General features: G+C 48.4%; 1 protein-coding gene across 4 annotated transcripts in view; it reads right to left on the minus strand.

The window, feature by feature from the left end:
- COL26A1 (collagen type XXVI alpha 1 chain) overlaps positions 1–18,819 on the minus strand; it is a 168,089-nt gene that overhangs the window by 35,151 nt on the left and 114,119 nt on the right. For all 4 annotated transcript variants that reach the window (XM_040082619.2, XM_040082621.2, XM_040082620.2 and 1 more), the window contains exon 5: positions 7,297–7,358. In XM_040082619.2, the coding sequence (XP_039938553.1) occupies positions 7,297–7,358 (62 nt within the window). The remainder of the gene's footprint in view (positions 1–7,296; positions 7,359–18,819) is intronic.

The following is an 18,819-nucleotide window of genomic DNA, read 5'->3' on the forward strand; positions in this document are numbered from 1 at the left end:
AAGGGAGGTCCCAGCAGCACAAGGGTTTGTCCCTGGCTCCAGAGCCCGGCTCTGACACAGCTGAGCTGGGTCAGGAGCTGAAAAACGGAGCCAGCTCTGCTGCCAGCAGCGCGCGGGAGCCGGGCCAGCCGCAGGAGCCACGTGAACGCTCAGAGGATGGGAAAGGATGGAAAAGGATGGAAAATGCAACTCTTTCCTCAGCAGGCACCTTCCAGGGGGAAGTCAGGGCAGAGAAGAGACAAAAGCCCAGGCTGCCCTGGCCAGAGGCTGCTGCCTGCAGCACCACCCCGGGGCTCGCACGCCCGCCAGGCTCCCAGGGCAGGCTCTGGCTCCTGCTCCGCTCCCGGGGCTCGAGGCCCGGCCGTGGATCCCGCTCTGCTCCCGGCCCTCCACGGGGACACGAGAGTTGTGTGCCTGGAGCTCAGTCCCAGCTTACTCAACCCACCTCCTCCTTTTCCATTTGCCAGCATAAACTTTCTCAGCTTCAGACAAATACCACATTTCTTGCGTCAGATCAAAAGCTCGGGCCAGGGACAATGGAAATGGGAGGACGGTTTTCATCTTCTTGAGATGTTCGGTGTCAGAGGACTTTTTTTGGCTTGTAGTGGCTTTCCAGAGCCCTATTTTTGTTGTTCCCACACATCAAAAAAGGATTTCACAAAGGCGGCCTCCTCCCATCATCTGTCCTCTGCCACATTCCTGATGTCCCGTAACTAGGTAGGTGTAAGAAACAAGGGGAGAGCAGCCAGGCTTCCAAAGATTTAAAAGTTGATATGACAGGGCTCAGAATGCTTTTTCTTTGGATAAAAATCCAGATGGATATTATTAATTAATAAACAGGGGATATTTGGTCTCTTGAAGCATTGGTGGAATTAACTCCCTTCCATCCCTCTCTAAAGAGGAGGAGAAGAAACTGCATGAATCCAGCTCATCAGCTAAAAATTCCAGTGTAAAGTAAGATCCCTTGATCTTGTAGAGACACAAGCTGATTAATAATGGTAATTGCATAACTTGGTGGACATATCTTTCTTCAGAGCAAATTATCTGGCAATATAAGAGTTTTTTAATCATTCATCAAGACAGACCTAAACAGGGAGTTTTTCAAAATGTGATGGGGAATGGTCTGTCTCTCACAGCAAGGAGGGACCTGTGAACACAAGGCTCCACCACAGACATAAGTGCTTGGTTTCAAAAGCCAAAAGACATCCAGCAAGTGTCCACCGACATCTGAGGAGCTGGATGCCCAGAGAGAACCTGGGTGACTTCAAACTTACAACATCTTAGAGGCTTTGGCCAAAGGGACAAGATAATTAGTGCATGGAGGAGTTCTTGTTGCACTGATAAATGATGGGGGGAGCACGAGCTGATGTCATCGTAGCGACTCAGTGCAGAGCAAAAGGTGAGGTCTATGTCATAGGATAACACACGGAAGACAGAAGCATGCACCAAAGGCTGCCATGGTAGCACAGTTCTTGTTCTTTCTACAAAGAGTGCTACAAGATTTCCAAAAACAGGATGGAAAATGCAACTCTTTCCTCAGCAGGCACCCTCTGGCGGGAAATCAGGGCAGAGAAGAGACAAAGGCCCAGGCTGCCCTCCCAGCTCAGACGAAACACAGACACTGTTCAGCAGCTCCTCAGACCCTGGAGGCTTTTTGAGAGAACAGCTGGAAGGGAAGGAGTGGCTGAGGTCCTGCGAGGCGCCCAGGGAGCTCCTCTGCTCCCCAGTGGGATATGCTCTGCTGCTGAGGCCCCCAGCCTGCCACAGCTGGCACCCCGAGGAGCCAGATGTGGAAAAGATCCAGCAATCCTTCGATGTACACAAAGCACACGAGGGAGCTCAGAGTGAAATGGGATTCGCCGTCGTGCCTTTAAAACACCTGATAAAAATACATGGGAGCTGTCGCCCTCAAAATCACATCATTCCTCTGCCCCAGGTGCTGCTGAGACCTGCTGGGGGTGTAGGAGTGCCAGGGATGTGAACCCAGACCAAGCTGAAAGAAAATGGACCCAAAGTTGTTTTTATCTTACAGTGGAACTTTACTTATGAAACTCTCGTAGAATTTCTGATTAGAGTCAAGTGGAAATTCGAATGTTTGGACACCAAATTACAAAAGGATCTGAGCACATCCCTTGGGCTCCTCATACACCTCTTTTGACAAAAACTTACTCTTTGTCCACAAATGTATTTCTCTTAAAAAAAATCAAAGCTTGTAAACGGCGTTCCCAGGTATTAAACACACCAAAAGTATCTCCTAAGGCAGACATAGGATTTGCTTGGCAAACTTAAGTTGCGTGTCAGGAAAAGAGAATTTTGCAAAGTTATTTTATGAAAATATTAAATCCATTTGACTAAAAATGCCAGACTTGTAACTAAAAGACTTTGTGGGAGGGAATGGTGGACAAGGAGGCCTTTGCAGCCTTTTTGTTGTTCTGGCAAACGATTTACAGCATTGGCCAAACACATGGAACAGTCTTAGGGGACAGACTGCTCCTTCAATCCAACAGTGATAAGAAATAAGGTCCAAAAATTACTAGAACTTGTGAAGGGAAGGATTTTAACCGTCATTCTGAGAGACAGCAGGATGCCCAAACCAGAGAAGGGTCAGTAGCCAAACTGCCTCATTGTCAGGATTATTGCAGATCAGCAAAAAAACAAGACATGGATGCAAAGTTACACAAAATTCAGTTTGCCCACCCAGTCTTGATTCATGGTTCCTCCCTGTAAGAACCAGTTAAAAAGTTGCATTTTATTCTTGGGGACATTTGAGTCATTAACTGACCTACAGAAACTCAGCGTTAAATTAGAAATTTTACAGGGATTGATTCCAGGTTGTTACTGCTACCAGAAACCAGCCAGTAATTATACAGCAACCTGTGAACCAGCACAAATTCTCCTTAAATTCAACGTACTGCTGCAGCAGGAGAAACAGATTCTGCAAAGAGCTATTAGGAAACCTTAGGGATTAATAAATAAGACACTTTCCTGTTCAGAAAGGGAAGGAAATACCTGCTCGTGGCTATCACATACAGAACATGGAAAATCCATGGAAGTCCTCGAAGTATCAAGCAACTGCTCATGTCCACCCTGCAGAGCCAGCAGCAGCCTCATGGCCAAGCAATTTTGGTTTCCCTCCCAACCTCTCAGCCATGTCACAGCCCCATGAAACATTTGCTGTCTTCCAAGTATCTCTCCCCTACAGCAGGGAATTGTTTTATTGTCTATCAGAGAAAGGAAAGACAAACCCCATAAAACATCCCAGACAGCTGCCAGTGTTTCATGTAACTGCTTGGGAGAAGGGGGAAATACAGGAACATTTCATACAATGATCACATGAAAACTCCAAATAATGATGCTTTACCATCCAAAGAGATGGGCAGTGAAGGTGCTGTTGGTAATCTGTCCTAAATAAATGGGCTGATTTCAGAAAAATAGCAATGAATCGATCAAATTCTGCGCGCCGCACAAAGATTTTCTTGAAAACCTTTCCGAATCTTCAGTGTGGGGAATCACATTACAGGGGCTGTTTTCATGCAAAAACTATGCATGTCATTTATCAATCACACAATGAATCCATCAGACACTGGATATGTAATGCTATCTCCAGGCATTAAAGCTGTAAGTGAAATGCCACGAGCTTCGCAAGAGCGGTGTCAGGAGATAAGGCTGGGTTAGATCAGCTTGGATCGAGCTGCACTCCAACCCCAGCCCAAACCTAGGATTAATATTGTGCTGCCCAGAGCTCTGTGGTGGTGCTCACTTAGAGAAACTGGGCGAGCAAAATGAGCAGAAATTTGTGTGCAGCTGCCTGCAGCCCTGCCAGCAAATCTGCCAGTCCCACCTGCATCCCTGCCTGCAGCCCTGCTCCCTCTCCAGCCCTGCCTGCAGCCCTGCTCCCTCTCCAGCCCTGCCTGCAGCCCTGCTCCCTCTCCAGCCCTGCTCCCTTTGCAGCCCTGCCTGCAGCCCTGCTCCTTTTCCAGCCCTGCCTGCACCCCTGCTCCCTCTTCAGCCCTGCCTGCACCCCTGCCTGCAGCCCTGCTCCCTTTGCACCCCTGCTCCCTTTGCACCCCTGCCTGCACCCCGGCTCCTTTTCCAGCCCTGCCTGCACCCCTGCCTGCAGCCCTGCTCCTTTTCCAGCCCTGCCTGCAGCCCTGCTCCCTTTCCAGCCCTGCCTGCACCCCTGCCTGCAGCCCTGCTCCCTCTCCAGCCCTGCCTGCACCCCTGCCTGCAGCCCTGCTCCCTTTGCAGCCCTGCTCCCTTTGCACCCCTGCTCCTTTTCCAGCCCTGCCTGCAGCCCTGCCTGCCCTCTCTGCTGTAGGTAGTGCTGTCACTCCCCAGGTTCGTCTGGGCTCAGTCCTGTGACACAGGAGGGCAGCACCAGGCTCAGGAAATTTAGGAAGGGCTGAACACACCTCCCACTAAGAGGCCGTGCTGGCTTCAGGGAAACCTTTGCTGTGAAATAAAAGCAGGGTTTGCTCTGCTGTCCCACCAATAAAGGTCCCATGGGGTCAGGGGCTGTTGTGGGGGTGTAAACTAAGAGGTCACAGGAGAGAAAAAAAGGTTGGCATGTTGGGGCCTGAGGAGGGGGTTGTTTTCTTCCAGTCCACATCATTTCTTGTGCTGGACCCCAGGATGGTCACCATCCTCCCTGACGTAGATCCTGTGCTGTGTAGATTTTGAGCTCAGCACCATCAACGAAGCTCTCAGAACTCTGGCACTCAGTGGGCCCGGTGTCCATGAAGCACATGAACTCCATCCTGGGGAGACAATGCTGGAAACAGGAGATGAGGATGGGACCTGATTCCACCTACCTTCACCTGCCTCCCTGCAGAAACACTTCCTACAGGCACAAGGGCACCCTAGAGCAGCACTGAGGAAGGTGTGAGGCACATGAAGAGTTGGTTCCGCTGCAGTTGAGCCAAGGCTCAGCCTCTCTCCTCCCCAAGGGCAATAAAAGCACTGGTCCCTAATGAGTCATTTTTCATTCCATTTGCTCTGTGTTTATTTTCGCTTTTCACCTTCTGATCCAACTCTCATATTACTAAAATAAGAGGGTTACTTTTATTACCTCATTTGGGCACTGATCTAACAATTTGGATGAACCAGTAATGAGAAAGATGAGACCATTGCTGGTTATATCCCCATTTCTAGGGGAGGGGGGTGCTATAAAAGCTGAAGAGGACTGGGGAAAGAAGAAACCTCAGGCTGGTTTTCCCATTGCCATTCCCTGAGCTCACCTTGGTCATTCTGGGCTGAAATTCAAAAGAGCAAAAGCGGCCTCAACTTCAGCTCCCTCCAGAGGGAGCAGAACTGTGGAACGAAAATCCAGCTTTGCTTGTGGGGAAGATGAAATTCCCCACCTGCCTTTGCAGAACAAACCTTCAAATATCCAGAGGGAAACAGCCTCTGGCACTGGCAGAGATGCGTGTGCCCATCCCGCCTGTGTTCCTCAAAATAGCTTCCGGTTGTTGTGGTGAAATGAGACACTACAAGAAGACAGTATGGACAGCTGAGAGACAGCTCCACATCCAGATCATCCAGCAAAACAGGGATCTTCCTCCGAAATCCAGAGCAGGAACGCAGACAACACCAAACAAACATAAGCACCTTTCAAATGATGCTGACTATTGTTGAATAACAACAACTGAGTTCATTAGATTGCTACAGAGATCAAACTGAACTTAAATTAACCTTAAAAAAAGGGGGAATCAGCATATTTCTCTTGTGTACAGCACCAGCAGTCGTGTACTGTTGCTTCACTCTCTGTTTCAATTTTTGCAAAGCATCCACAGCTTTTCAAACAAAGTGGAAGCCAAAAGATTGATAAGGACCTTGCTGGGCCGTGCTGCGGAAGGTCTCCTCGCAGACTCATGGTCTTTAGTACTTCAAAAACGAAGGCAATAACTCATTTTCCTCTGTAAATTTCCCTTTGATGAGCCTTGCTCCCAGCTCGGGTCTGTGTGGGAGCAGAGGGAAGTCAGAAGGAAAACCATCGCAGCGACAACACGAACTGCCTGACTGCAGCACTAAACCAGAGACGCGACACACTCTGCCTGACTTCCCGAAGGGATGTGGGCAGGTAAAACCTCCCTCCCCCTCCCCAAAGTCCTGCCAGGCCCCAGCTGAGGCTGCCACCCGTCTTTGCACGTTGTTCCCCACACAAGTGCTGAGCAGCACAAGGCAGCAGAGAGGGGAGCGATGTCAGGACGGCCTCTGGTTGTCCTTTGCCAGTGAGCCAGACAGAGAAAATCCTGGAAAGCGAAGAAAGGTACAGCCGGCCACGGCCTGGGAGGGAAGGGTGATTCACATCTCTCGGAGGCCAGGCCCGTGTCTCGCTTGGATTCGGGACTGCACACGCAGGGGTCACTCCCCAGCCCCTCTCTCCCCCCTGCCAGCCCCTGCTGCCCGAACATCCCAGCTCCCTTTTGGCCTTTGCACTACACCGGTTGTTTCCACTCCAACAATCCCGTCCCCCAGAATCTCATTCCCCCCGCCCCTTCATTCTCCTCTAGTGAAATATAACTGTGAAGGCTTTGAGGAGGCTCCAGACTTCACTTCGGCACAAACAATTCCCAAATTACCGTAATATCATGAACTGGCCTCAAAAACACCACACAGCCACCACCTCCCTCCACAAAGGTTTCTCCCTAAATTCTTTTATGTCATTGATAAGCATCAGTTAATGAATAATAACAGCAGTAAATGCCTTAAAGGGACCAAAGCATGATAAGTAACAGCCAGGAGTGGGCTGTCAAAGGAGGGACCACAGATCAAAGGGGAATGCTGACTCAGCTGCTTTGTTGCTAGACTGGAACAATTTATCTGAATCCCAGTAGGTAGAAATTAAAACTATTTGAAGGAAAAAAGAAAAAAAAAAAAACCCAAGCCTCCACAATGTGAAGGTCTCCCCCTAATATTTGTCTCCACTAAACTATGCATGAGAGCCTCCCATCCTTCAGGAAAGGGATAAAAAAGCAGGACTGGATTGCACTTGAACTACAGCAGAGCAGAGGGAGGGCAGGTGTGACAGGCAAACAGTGACAAATAAACACGTGGCACCGTATTTCTGAGGTCTGAGCATTATTTTGCAGGAGCTGGGCTCAGGCAGGGCCTCATGGGAAAGGCAACGGAAGGAGCAGCGCTGGAGTCAAACAATGCCTCATTTTCTGGGGCAGAGCCACTGCCATGGAGAGAGGAAGAGGCACCTGATCCCTCCAGGCCTGCCAGCACAACATGTTTTTCACCAGAAACTCTTGGAAATCTTGGTCAAACAGGAGAATAAAGGCGGCTCCTTACCTTGGCCTCCAGCGTGTTCAGCCTCTCGGTCATATCGGCGAGCCTCGTGCAGTTCATGCATTCTAGAGAGAACAAAACACAGAACTGTCACGCTGCCAGGGGCTGTGCACGTCCACCCAGGCTTCAGGCTGATCCCTTTGACCCAAGGCACGTGGAAAAGCGAGTCAAGATCAGTTGTGGGGGAAAAGAAACATTCAGATCCACTGCACAGGTCACCAGCCATGGCCACGTTACATGAACCTTGTTTGGGGATGTTTAGTGGGGCAGAGTGTGAAATTAAGTCCCCAATACGCAGAAGGTAGATGAAATAAATACCAGTTTTAAGACCTGCTGTCATAGGCAGAGACACTTGTCCTGCCACTGGTGCAGGCTGGCGTGGCACCTGTTCCCACCTCACAGGACACCAGGCTGCACAACCTCCACTCCATTTAATACTCTCCCCTCTACTATTTCCCTGCTAAAATACCAAGGCAAGCAATGAATACACAAAATGCCCATCTCTGTGGAGTCCTGCTCCATCCCTGGGCTGTGTTACCACTCCCAGACAAACGAGGCAAAACCCCATCTCAGTGACAGCCAGGAAATGCAAGGCAGATCCGAGGGCTGATGCAGCCCAGGGCTGCAGCCAGGGGTGGTTTCCATCTCACTTTGCTGCAGAGGAGCAGCAGACAGTCAGCAGCCACCAAAGGAGTCCTGACAGGACGCCTCAGCGAGAACAAACACTGCCAGAATGAGCTCTGAGTGCAGGTTAAAGTGATTGCTCCCTCCAAAGGACATTCCTTATCTAAACAGAAGGCCTGCTGCTTTGCCTCTGGTTTCATCTCAGCGATTTTAAAGTGAGTGCAAGAGGATAAAGCCCTGAACAGAGATTTAATCAACAAGGAGCCTTCCCAGTGCTTTGCAGCAGAGTGCAATTGCCCATTGCCAGCTCTCAGAGAAGCTTTCCACACTGGACCTCTCACCTCTCATGACTTCTGAAGCCCAGCAGTTATCAAAAAGGGAAAATGACTTGCAGCACGAAGCATTTCAGAGGATAAACCATCCATATTCAGGTGATGAATCACAGAGGAGAAATACATCTGTGTGGGTGTTTTGTGCTCCTTAAGAGCCGGAGTCTCTTTTCACTGACTGGCCATGGAAGTATTTACCTCTGGTGTTTCCATAGGGCTGGGAATCTTGACCTGTAGTTCCTGAGCCCCTAAGAGACCACTCAGCTGCAGCTGAGGCTGCAGTGATGCAGAGGATGTTGGGGAAACCCAAAACTTCCCCATGCTGAGGAATGGGTGAACATGGACTTTGGCCAGGGCGAACACCCCAACACTTGGGCTCAGCTGTTCCCCCCTACCAAACTTTGTCCCCTGCTGCACAAGGGCCCCCAGGGACCTCTCCAGTGTCCAGCCCCAGACACTCGACTGAGAACATTGCATGCCCTGGTGGCTCTCAGCCACACAAAGACTTGAGTGCATGGCTTGGAAGAACAGGAAGCTGGGCTGTTCCACCCTGGTGATTTACAGGCTAAAAAGATTGTTTGAGTGCTAACAGCACCCCACTGCATGCACTTTCCAAAGGAATCCTCACACTGGCCCTCTGTGAGGAGCTGTGTAGCTTCCCAAAGCAGCCAGACATAGATCTTCCACCTCATAATACACATTTTGCAGACAAAGCATCTGATGCTTCAGGAACACTCAGATGGAGGGATTTCCTCACAGCTCAATACTGACATGGGCTTTCTTTTACCCAACAGCAAGTAACATTTGTTTATTTTTATTTTCTGCGATAGATCTTGGGCAATATTTTTTGGCTTGAATTGACCCATGAACATGCAAGTGCCATAAGTGCACTGTCCTATGGGGAAGGAAATGGGTGAGGTTTGTTTGGTCTGGATCTGCTTCTGGTGTGTGAAACATGGAATTGGTTTCTCTGTGTAACTGGCTTCAGGCTTTTGATCTTGCTCATCCCCACAGAAAGATAAGACTGAATAAATCCAGTGCTCCCAGGAGCCAAAAGCCACATCAGATGTGTTACAGAGCAGATAAAACACAGAGTCCTACTCTCCCCTCTGCTGGCTTGCACATATTAGTAACTCCCACAGGTTTAGAGAGGCTGACCTGAACTGTCTGAAAACCACCTCTGCAGCTCTGAGATGGACTGACCACTTCAAGTCCCTCTGAAGAGCTCAGCTCACAGAAAAAGGGTTTGTGCCACCCCTGTGCACAGGGGTGAATCAATCAGCTCCCCCTGGGAAGGACAGGGTTTGGGACAGCACCAATCCTGCAGCTCTCTCTGCTCCTGAGGAGTGTCTCAAAGAGTCCTCTCAGGTGCATGTGCAACAGAAAAGGTTTGATTTGAATGGACAAAGTGACAGAAGAGGAGAGAAACCAGCAGTGTCACTGCATGTGATATTTGTACTAATATGATCTTCATGTCAGTGATGTTGAAACAAGCAGAAAACAGCCTGGGTCAGAAAGAGAACTACTTAAGTTCAAGCTGGATTTGATCTCTGATCCTTTCTGTTGTGAAATGCCTGGAAACCCAGATCCACACCCAAGGCACTTAGACTGGGCTCTAAAGACATTTAAATAATCCCGAAAGTGGATATCCTAATGCAAAAGACCTTACTAAGGCAAGAGTCCTGCCAACAAATCCATGTGACATGTATTTATCTGACCAAGAGGCAGACAAGGCTTTCAAAGGCAGAGATGAATGCTCAGGCTGCAGAGTCAGACCCTCCATTCAAAGCTCCCTCACAACACACCAGCAACCAGAATGTTCAGGGTCTGGCTCCACATCTGGCCTTGCAGAAAGCCTGAGAATGGTGGTGACAAATCAACCTAATAAATATCTTCCTTAACCACTGAAGCACTGAGGTATTTCACGTCTAATCTTGATGGCTGGCGGTTCCAAGGCCTGGGACTGTGAAGCTGAATTTTCTGATCAGGGTGAAAGCAATCTGCATTATTAAAAAGAGCTTGAGAATCTCACATCATTATTTCTCATGGAACAAATATAACACTGGGGCAAATGCACACACTCTCTGACCTGGGACTGCAGAGCAGACGCTTTCCATATCTGCACAAATCCATCACTTGTTGCTACACAGAACCACAGTTTATTTCCCTTCTATTCCTAGTTGGCAGATTTGTATTTTTCCAGCTAAACTCTGAGAAAGGGGTTGTGATTTCACTCCATGAATCCCAACCTCAAAACACATGGTAGGATTTGTTTTAGAAATATTCCAGCAGGGAGGATAAATAATTGAGATAATGAACATGAGACAGTACCAGCATATCCTGTGACAGCCAGTCTGTCTCCACAATGTCTCACAGTTACTGTCCCAGCACATCTCTCCCTTCCCATTCCTCCTTTCAACTGGAATGCAACTGGAGGGATGGAAAATTCTAACGCAGAGGAGATGTGGAAGACTTCATGTGCTGGAAAATAACCCAGGTACTCTGTACCAGCTGTGACTCCCTTAACCCCGACACAAAGGCTGCTGCGTTCAACCCACCTTTGATTAAAGATGAGCCTCCAGTGCTGCAGCTTTGCCATCAGATCTGTGCCTGAGCTTCCAGTCTGGATACACCCCCGAGAGTGACCTAAAGCAGTGAACGATGGCTTCAGGCACCTTGTAAACCTGGCACTCCTGCTTTGTTAACCTGGCACTCCTGCTTTGTTAACCTGGCACTCCTGCTTTGCATAATTTCATTATTAAATAGTTGCACACTTCAGCTTCTCAAGCCTGAAAGCCCCACAAGTCTTCAAACTCCTCACTCAAATCCTAACAAGAACGGCGTGATAACAGCCCGAGACCAACAGGGCTCTAAGGATTTCAGCACAGTTATCACAGAGGCACTGAGGGCAGTAAAAGAAGAACCAGCCCAACTTTCACCGTGGGGCCACGGGTCAGTTTTGTGTGAAAAGGCAAAGAAACCTCTTGGCACCTCTGCCCCATTTCTCAGCTCTGACAGCCCACACTCATTTGTACACCCAGAGTCTCTGCAGAATATTAAAAGAGCTTTTGGTTTCCCTACAGCCAGATGCTCAGTAGATATAAATTGCACAGCTCAACTGAAGTCAAGGGATCAAGGCTCTGTCTCTCTTTTTCTTGATGGATTGGTCCAAAATTTGTGTTTCAGAGGGGAGGCAGAGGAGGTGGTTTACAGCATATGAAAGGGGGAGAGAATTCTGGAATCACAAAGCCTTTGTTTAAACAAATAAAGTCTTTGCAGCCAGTTTTTTTCAAGACCATATTTTGCTATTACAAGAAACTTCAACCTTGCAATGCAATGGGGCGTAGCAGGCAGGCAGGCTCGGGGACATGAGAATCACATCTGCAGCTCATGCTTCAACCTGCTCAGACTCCAAATAACACACTTCCCTCCTCACAGGCTCCCTTTCCTTTCATCCATTGTTAGCTTAATGTAAAGGACCTGTAAAGAAGGTCAAAGGATGAAAAAGGACAAAATGGTAACATATATATATGTGTATATGTGTAACATACACAGAGAAACAAATGAAATACCTTGATTTTTGTGACTCTACTTGCCTGGCAGCTCTCCCCTCTCCGTCTAATCTAGCTCACCACTTCCATTGCATGGCCATGCGCAAGGAGGACAGGCTGGGTTATCCCCAGGGCAGGGCAGCAAACCAGAGCTGCCAACAGCCCATGTAGGAGCCCTGGGAAGGCAACAGCAGCTCCAGGAAACTCAACACAACAGCTCTGGCTGTGCAGCAGCTCCTGCACCACCACAGTCACGGCTGCACCGCCCTGACAGATCAGTGACACACAGCTCGAGAAGGTCTGCTCGAAAGAACATTTTGCCTGTCAAAGTAAGCAGGAGACCAGCTTTTCTCAGCAGACACCTTCCCCCCAGGACAAGTTCAAAGCGGTCTCTGAGCAAATCTGGAAGAACTCGGCTAAATTCACCCAGACAAGCATGTTTCTTTGCAAAGAGAAAAGGATGAACTCAAAACACCCAAGGGAAATAGGAAGCACCACCAACTCAGTGAGCACCCAGGATCTCCTGCACTGATGTTTTATTTGACCTCTCAAAATAAACCACCAGAGCACTGACCCTCCATCCCCTTACTGCCACACACATACGCACACTTTAGCCAGAAAAAGGACAGTGACACTTCCTGACACTGGCACAGGAGGAATTTCAAGTCAAATTCCACAGCAGAAATATGAACACAGATCTTCTGTGCCTACCTAGGTGGCCCCCAGCTGGGGGACAGCCAGCCTGGGCTTGCATCTCCACCTCTCTTTAATTTGTCTGATTTGACCCTTCCAGCCTTTTTACATGGTTACTGAGTTTCCTTAAGTAGTTTATGTTCTGGGCCTTTGCAAAAGCTTTCGCCAGTGCTTGTGAAGGATAGCAGGCCCAAGCCATAAATCACAGCCAACCTGGGATCTCTTTTTTCAACACATTTCCTCTAATGAGAGTCAGATGTTGGCTAGATAGGCTTTATTAATTGTGCTTGTTTAGAAGGGGCCGTGTGTGCAGCTCTGCGGCGGGGTTTGAGCTGACAGCAGGCAGGGAGGGGACGGACGCCTCTGTCACCCGGTAGCCTCTGGCCTGAGGAGCAAAGGCTCGGGAATCAAAGGTCTGGAGAGCTGCTGGAGGGAAGGGCTCCGACCCCGGCCACAGCTCCAGGCCCAGTAAAGCCAGAGCAGGAGCTGTTTGTGCAAGGGGAAGCTCTCAGAGTTTTGTTTAGTGTAGGATCGCTGAGACGCCACTGCTCTGTTTACTGCCCTGGCATTTACTTACTGTGTGCATTGTAAACCACAGAATCACAGAATATCCTGAGTTGGAAAGGACTCAAAGATCATCCAGTTCAACCCCTGGCCCTGCACAGACACCCCAACAATCCAACCCTGTGCATCCCTGAGAGCATTGTCCAAACTCTCCTGGAGCTCTGGCAGCCTGAGGCTGTGTCCATTACTCCCTGGGGAGCCTGGGCAGTGCCCAGCACCCTCTGGGGAAGAACCTTTCCCTGATAGCCCTGACACAGCTCCAGGCCATTCCCTCAGACCCTGTCATGGACCACCAGAGAGGAGAGATCAGTGCCTGCCTCTCCTCTTCCCCTTTTGGCAAAGCCAGTGGCAAGGGAAGGGCCCCACTGGGCAGGGGCTGTCAGAGCCCTGACGCTGGGACCAAGTCACCCACCCCAGAGAAGAGCTGTGCACTCAGAGCCTCCTCTCCCCAACATTTCACGCGTCCAGCCGCACGAAATCTGTGTGCTGGCTGACCTGCCAACATTGCGTGCTCCAGCCTGGCCACAGCCTCACCTTTCACCCTGCCTTTACACACCACGAGCCCTTCTGGTCACTCAAGATCCCTCAGGGCCCCTTCCAGCTCAGAGCATTCTGTGATCCAGGTTCCAGACTGGGACTGGCAGAGCCAGTCTCGCTCAGCCTGGTCATCAGCACCCTCAAAACATCTCACACATCACGAGCCTGGAGCTCAGAGGAACTTTAAGATGGTCTCTTTGACCAAAGAGCGTTTGTTCTTTCCCACGGTTTTCACATCAGGATTTTGCAGGCTGGAATGTTTTATCTTCACCTGGAAATTGTGAGTTATTAGGTTGCCCATCAATATGAAACAGAACACCTCCAGAATATTTTTGCCTTTTTACCTTCATTCCAGATAATTCACCATCTCTGCTACGAGACCCCAAATCACTGCCAAAATTCCCCCATTTGTAATGTCTCTCATATCTCTATTATAACAACCCTTACCCTTAACTTTACTGGCTATCTTTAAAGAGCAGCTCAGATTTCCTTTCTTATGAGAACTGCTATCTGATCCTTTTCCGCTTGTAAAGTGTTCATACTTCATTTTCGTGTCTACTTTCTTCTTTTCCCTCTTAAAGAGGAAAAGGTGTTGTTTTTTTCATAAACAAGCAATAAATGTTTTCTCATCATCATGATATTCAGTGATTTTGAAATGTCTGTAAGAAAAACCTCAGCAAAACTGAATGAAAAGAAAGCTTACCACAAAATGCAAGTTACTCCAAGTTGTTGGGGTAACAACTACTATTCAAGAAGCTATGCAAAATTTGGTACAGCGTTTCAAGTGACTAAAAATGCAATTTTTAAAAGTTTTGCAATATTATCTCTAGAGGTTTTTTCTTAAATGATTTTTCATACCTTCTAAATTAAAACGTTCAGCCTTAAGTTTTGAATAGCATTTTTTAAAAAATCTCACTTAAATTAAAAATAAATGAACAAATTAAATAGTCTTAAGTGAAAGTAAACGGTTTAGTTTGGGTCAAAAGAAACAATTCTGGTTGACTCAAACCCATATTTTAGCTATTACACTGTGTCAAAACCTTAAAATTTTCCATATCAGATTCTCTCAAATCATTTTGCTTTCCAATTTTTTTGATTTGGCAAATCAAGCCAAAAGCCCTTCAATTATTCACCCTGGTCTATTCTTAAACAGCTCACATCACTCACGTTGTTTTATTTAAGATTTCACACATGCACCCTCCCACCCCAGTCACTAATTTTATCCATAATTCCTCTCAGCCTGGGGATTTGTGCTCTTCCCCATCCTGCTGGTGAGGCCGGTGCTCCATCAGCATTTGGAATTTGATCAGGATAATTTATTCACGGGCTGTCAGCTGTGAGATCCGTGTTCAATCCGTCTCTATCTGCCAGGGGAAGGTTTAGCAGGGAATGGCTGGGTTTTGATGCAACACGTTTGGATGGAAATGCATCATCTTTATTTTTACAAGCACCAAGGACGTTTCACTGACGCAGCCTGACTGAAGTGACCCTGAAAACAAAGATTTTACCTGTCCAGCGTGAGTTTGCTGAGTGGAGCTGCTGATCCTGGAGCTCCAAGTGACGCTGGTGGCACTGGGGCCACTCAATAATTTTGATACTGCACCGAACAAACCCTCCCCTGCTTCACAGCTGTAGGAGGGCACGGCAGCAAGGCAAACAAAGCAAACAAAAGGACAGAAAATAAAGACACGCAGGTGGGATGAATGATTTGTATCTACAAACCTCTCACAGCAAGACAGGGCAAATCTAAACTGGATTAAAAGTCCCCAAATTCAAGGAGGGATTCCACAAACTTTCCAGGCAGGGAAGCTGAGGGCACGATGTCCACAGGGCCTGAAGCTCCTACCCAGGGGAAAACACTCCTCCTACAGCTGGTGCAGCCCTCACTGTGCCAAAATCCCATGTCTGATACCACCATCGTTGAACTAAACTCATTTCTCCCTCAATCCCAGCTCTATGACATGGAGAGAAACTTCATAGGACCTGACCCCAGCGAAGAACGCAGGGAAACTCCACTACACCCAAAACTTATCTCACATTGAGATGGCTTCACATCCCTTACAAACCAGACTGCTTTTCCCTGCTGGGAGCAGCAATCGGGGAAAATGCAGCCAAAATATGGCGCAGTGCAACACGAAATAAGGAAGCAGACAGGACAAAAGGAAACATTTGAATCAGGCTCACCGTGAAGCCTGCAGGGACTCTCACAATATTGGTTCTGCACCTGTGTAACACAGGTCAGGGAATCTCTCGCAGTCTCAAGCCAAGCAACGTGTGCTGAGCTGGGGTTTGTGTTTCATAAAGACACTCCAGAGCCAGACAACCAAGGTTTCCTTAGTGAACTGCATCCAAAGTTAACCACTGCATAGGAAATGTGCATCTTGTTTCCAGTCGGGATTTCTGACCTCAGATTCTACCCCTGCTTTGAGTTTTATTACTTGGGCCTGCAAAGCTGCAGGGCAGCTCTAGGGTTGGACACCTCCTCTCTGCACAAAGTCCCTGTAACCCACAAACGTGTGACACTCAGGATGCTCAGTCAAGCTCCAGTTGTTCCTCATCCAGAACATTTAGCACTGGCTTCCTTCAGCCAAGACAAAATATCAGCTGAAAGACCAATAAGGAAAACAACTCTTTAAGCCAGTGAAAAGGATGGTCAGAATTCAGAAGAATTTGGCTCCCTGAACACCAAAATACTATGTTTGCACATTCTTTCTCCAGCAAATGCACAGTGATGATGATGATGATTGTTATTATTACTATTGCCAGCGGCACGTTTGGAAAGGTTCGATTTCCCGTGTCAGCATTTCAGCCTCAGGTTTCACCCCACCATGGTTTGTCCATTCTCCCCTCCTGGGCCCCCAGAGCCCTGATCCAACCCTGCTGCCCTGCACAAGGCCAGTGACCAGCAGTGAGCCCTTGGGAGCTGGGCTGAAATGGCTCGCAGGACATCCCCCAAGGACCCTCGCTGCTCCTTTCCCCTCGCTGGCCCTTATCTGAATCTCCCGGAGCTCCGCAGCGATCCTCACAGATCTGAGCAGCAGGAAGAAGAATCCTTTCCACATTTCTCTGCAGCTGTGATTTTGTTCTCCAGGACACCCAGGGGTTTCAGGGGACCCAGCAAATCCCTCACATCCTCTGGTCTCCATAATGGGAAGAACAAGATAACGCTTGCATCCCATTAGTGCTGAGCACAGAGCTGTGCAAAGGACCTTTTGTTTGGGTTTGTTTTCTGTTGTTGCCTTGTTAACTTCTGGGAGAAGAAAAATTAGTAAAGGAAATATCTTCTTGGGCTTAGCCAGGCACATTGCAGTTTCAGATTTTAAACTCTTCTAAAGAAGCTACACCTCCAGCTCATTTCAGATTGAAAATTCAAAGGATTTTAATAATCAAAATGTTTTCCAGGATTTCTGCATTCTATTGTTTTAATCCAATACTCACAAAACACTTCCCAAACGTGGGGATCTATTCACTTGCTGATGGGACCAAGCCTTTAATCACCATTTGCCTATTTGCACTTTCTCTGACCTGTGACATGGACCCAACATCGAGCAGCACAGCGTGTCCCCTAAGAGACCTCATGCTGGTGGCAGTTTCAGGAGCTTCATTTTGAGGTTCTACATGATTCCACCCTGAAACTCTCCTTTAAAATGCCTTAAATGGCAAGTTTAGACCCACGAATGAAGGCCCAGCATGTGGGGAGATTTCTCCTGGAGCATGGCAAGCCTTGGCTAAGGCTGGGTGTCAGCCAATCTTCTCTCCCACGCCTGTCACCCCACGCACTCTGCCTCAATATCCTGTTACTCCTACAGCTGTGGAGGTTTTGACAATGAATTTTGACCCTCCCTCTGAGCACTGACGAGGAACAGGGAGAAGAGCCAGCGAGTCCAAAATAGACAAACCCAGAATGGTGCAATTTGCCTGCAATACACCAAGAAGGAACTGGATACCTCCAGAGACACCTCCATCCCTCCAACCCCACACCATCAATAGTCACCTCTGAGCACCAGGCAATGATACACTGGCAAATAAGCTCCAAGCAGGGCTTTAAAATGACACAGCTCGAGCTTTAGAGGCCAATGCAAGTCACTGGTGCCTGCTGCCATGGGATGCTGCTGGCAGCAGGGGTGATTTTGGCACTTTAAAGCAAGCACAGGGCCAGATTGCAATGGGAAACAACAACTACAATTCTCCTGCAGTCAGAGAGCTCCTAGGTTTTGTACCCACTGAGAGTTTAGCCCCAACAACACAACACAGAAACTGGAGGGTACTTAATCAAATCGAAGCTCTTAACTGTTTAAGTTCATCTTTCTCCATGAAATGTGTCTGCAAGACACTCTCAGGCACTTCACCAGAGTTAATTGCCTGAACCCAAACCATCACAGCCCACAAATCCTTTAAACTTTGAGAACTGACTTAATGCTGAACAGCTGCCAGGCTCTCACTCGCCCGCAGCCATGGGAACAGCTTTTCTTATCGATAAATGGGGATTCCTGTGTGTGCAACACCCAGGAATGGCACTGGGAATGCCTCTGCTTGGAGATCAGGAAATGCCAGCAAAAAAGTGCCAAGTGCAGCTGGAGGCCGAGCAGGATACACATTCCCACCAAACCGTGGCCAGTCCCTTTCCAGAGGTGTGGAACGACGGCCTCTGTGCTTCCAGAGGCCAGGCACTGCAGCTCTCCTCAACAGGGCAGCACTGGGATACCCCCAAGAGCCATTGGTAAACGAGGACTTTAATGGTGACAATTGCATCAGCACAAAAGCAATCTCCTATTTTAGTCCAGTTAGTGCTGTGCTAAATCATCAGCCCGGGTCTCGCCTGTCGCAGTGGAAAGAGACACATCTGTGAGGCTCCTCTGCTGCATGTGGTTTGTGTTATCCTCTAGCACAATATGCATAAACTAATGCTGTTCTACACTTACACAGCACCTCATCTGGAAATCTGAAAGCGATTTATGAATGGTGGGCATCTGTGACATCTTACAGATGGAAATCGGGGCACAGAGGGATTCGGTAATTAGCCCCAGACTCTCAAAATGAGTCAGCTGCAGAGCAGAGCCCATTATTTGTTCTGCAGTAACATCTAGTGTCCAAACACAGAGGGTGACGAGTCTTTCTCCCCAAAAAAGTGTACAAGCACACCCAAAAATACCACCCATGCCTGTGTTGAGACCAAGACTGTTGAGGAGCGGTCAGAGTGAATGCATAGCCTGAAGCACGGCCTCCCC

This window comes from Hirundo rustica, chromosome 19 (assembly GCF_015227805.2).
Source record: "Hirundo rustica isolate bHirRus1 chromosome 19, bHirRus1.pri.v3, whole genome shotgun sequence".
Taxonomy (NCBI): domain Eukaryota; kingdom Metazoa; phylum Chordata; class Aves; order Passeriformes; family Hirundinidae; genus Hirundo; species Hirundo rustica.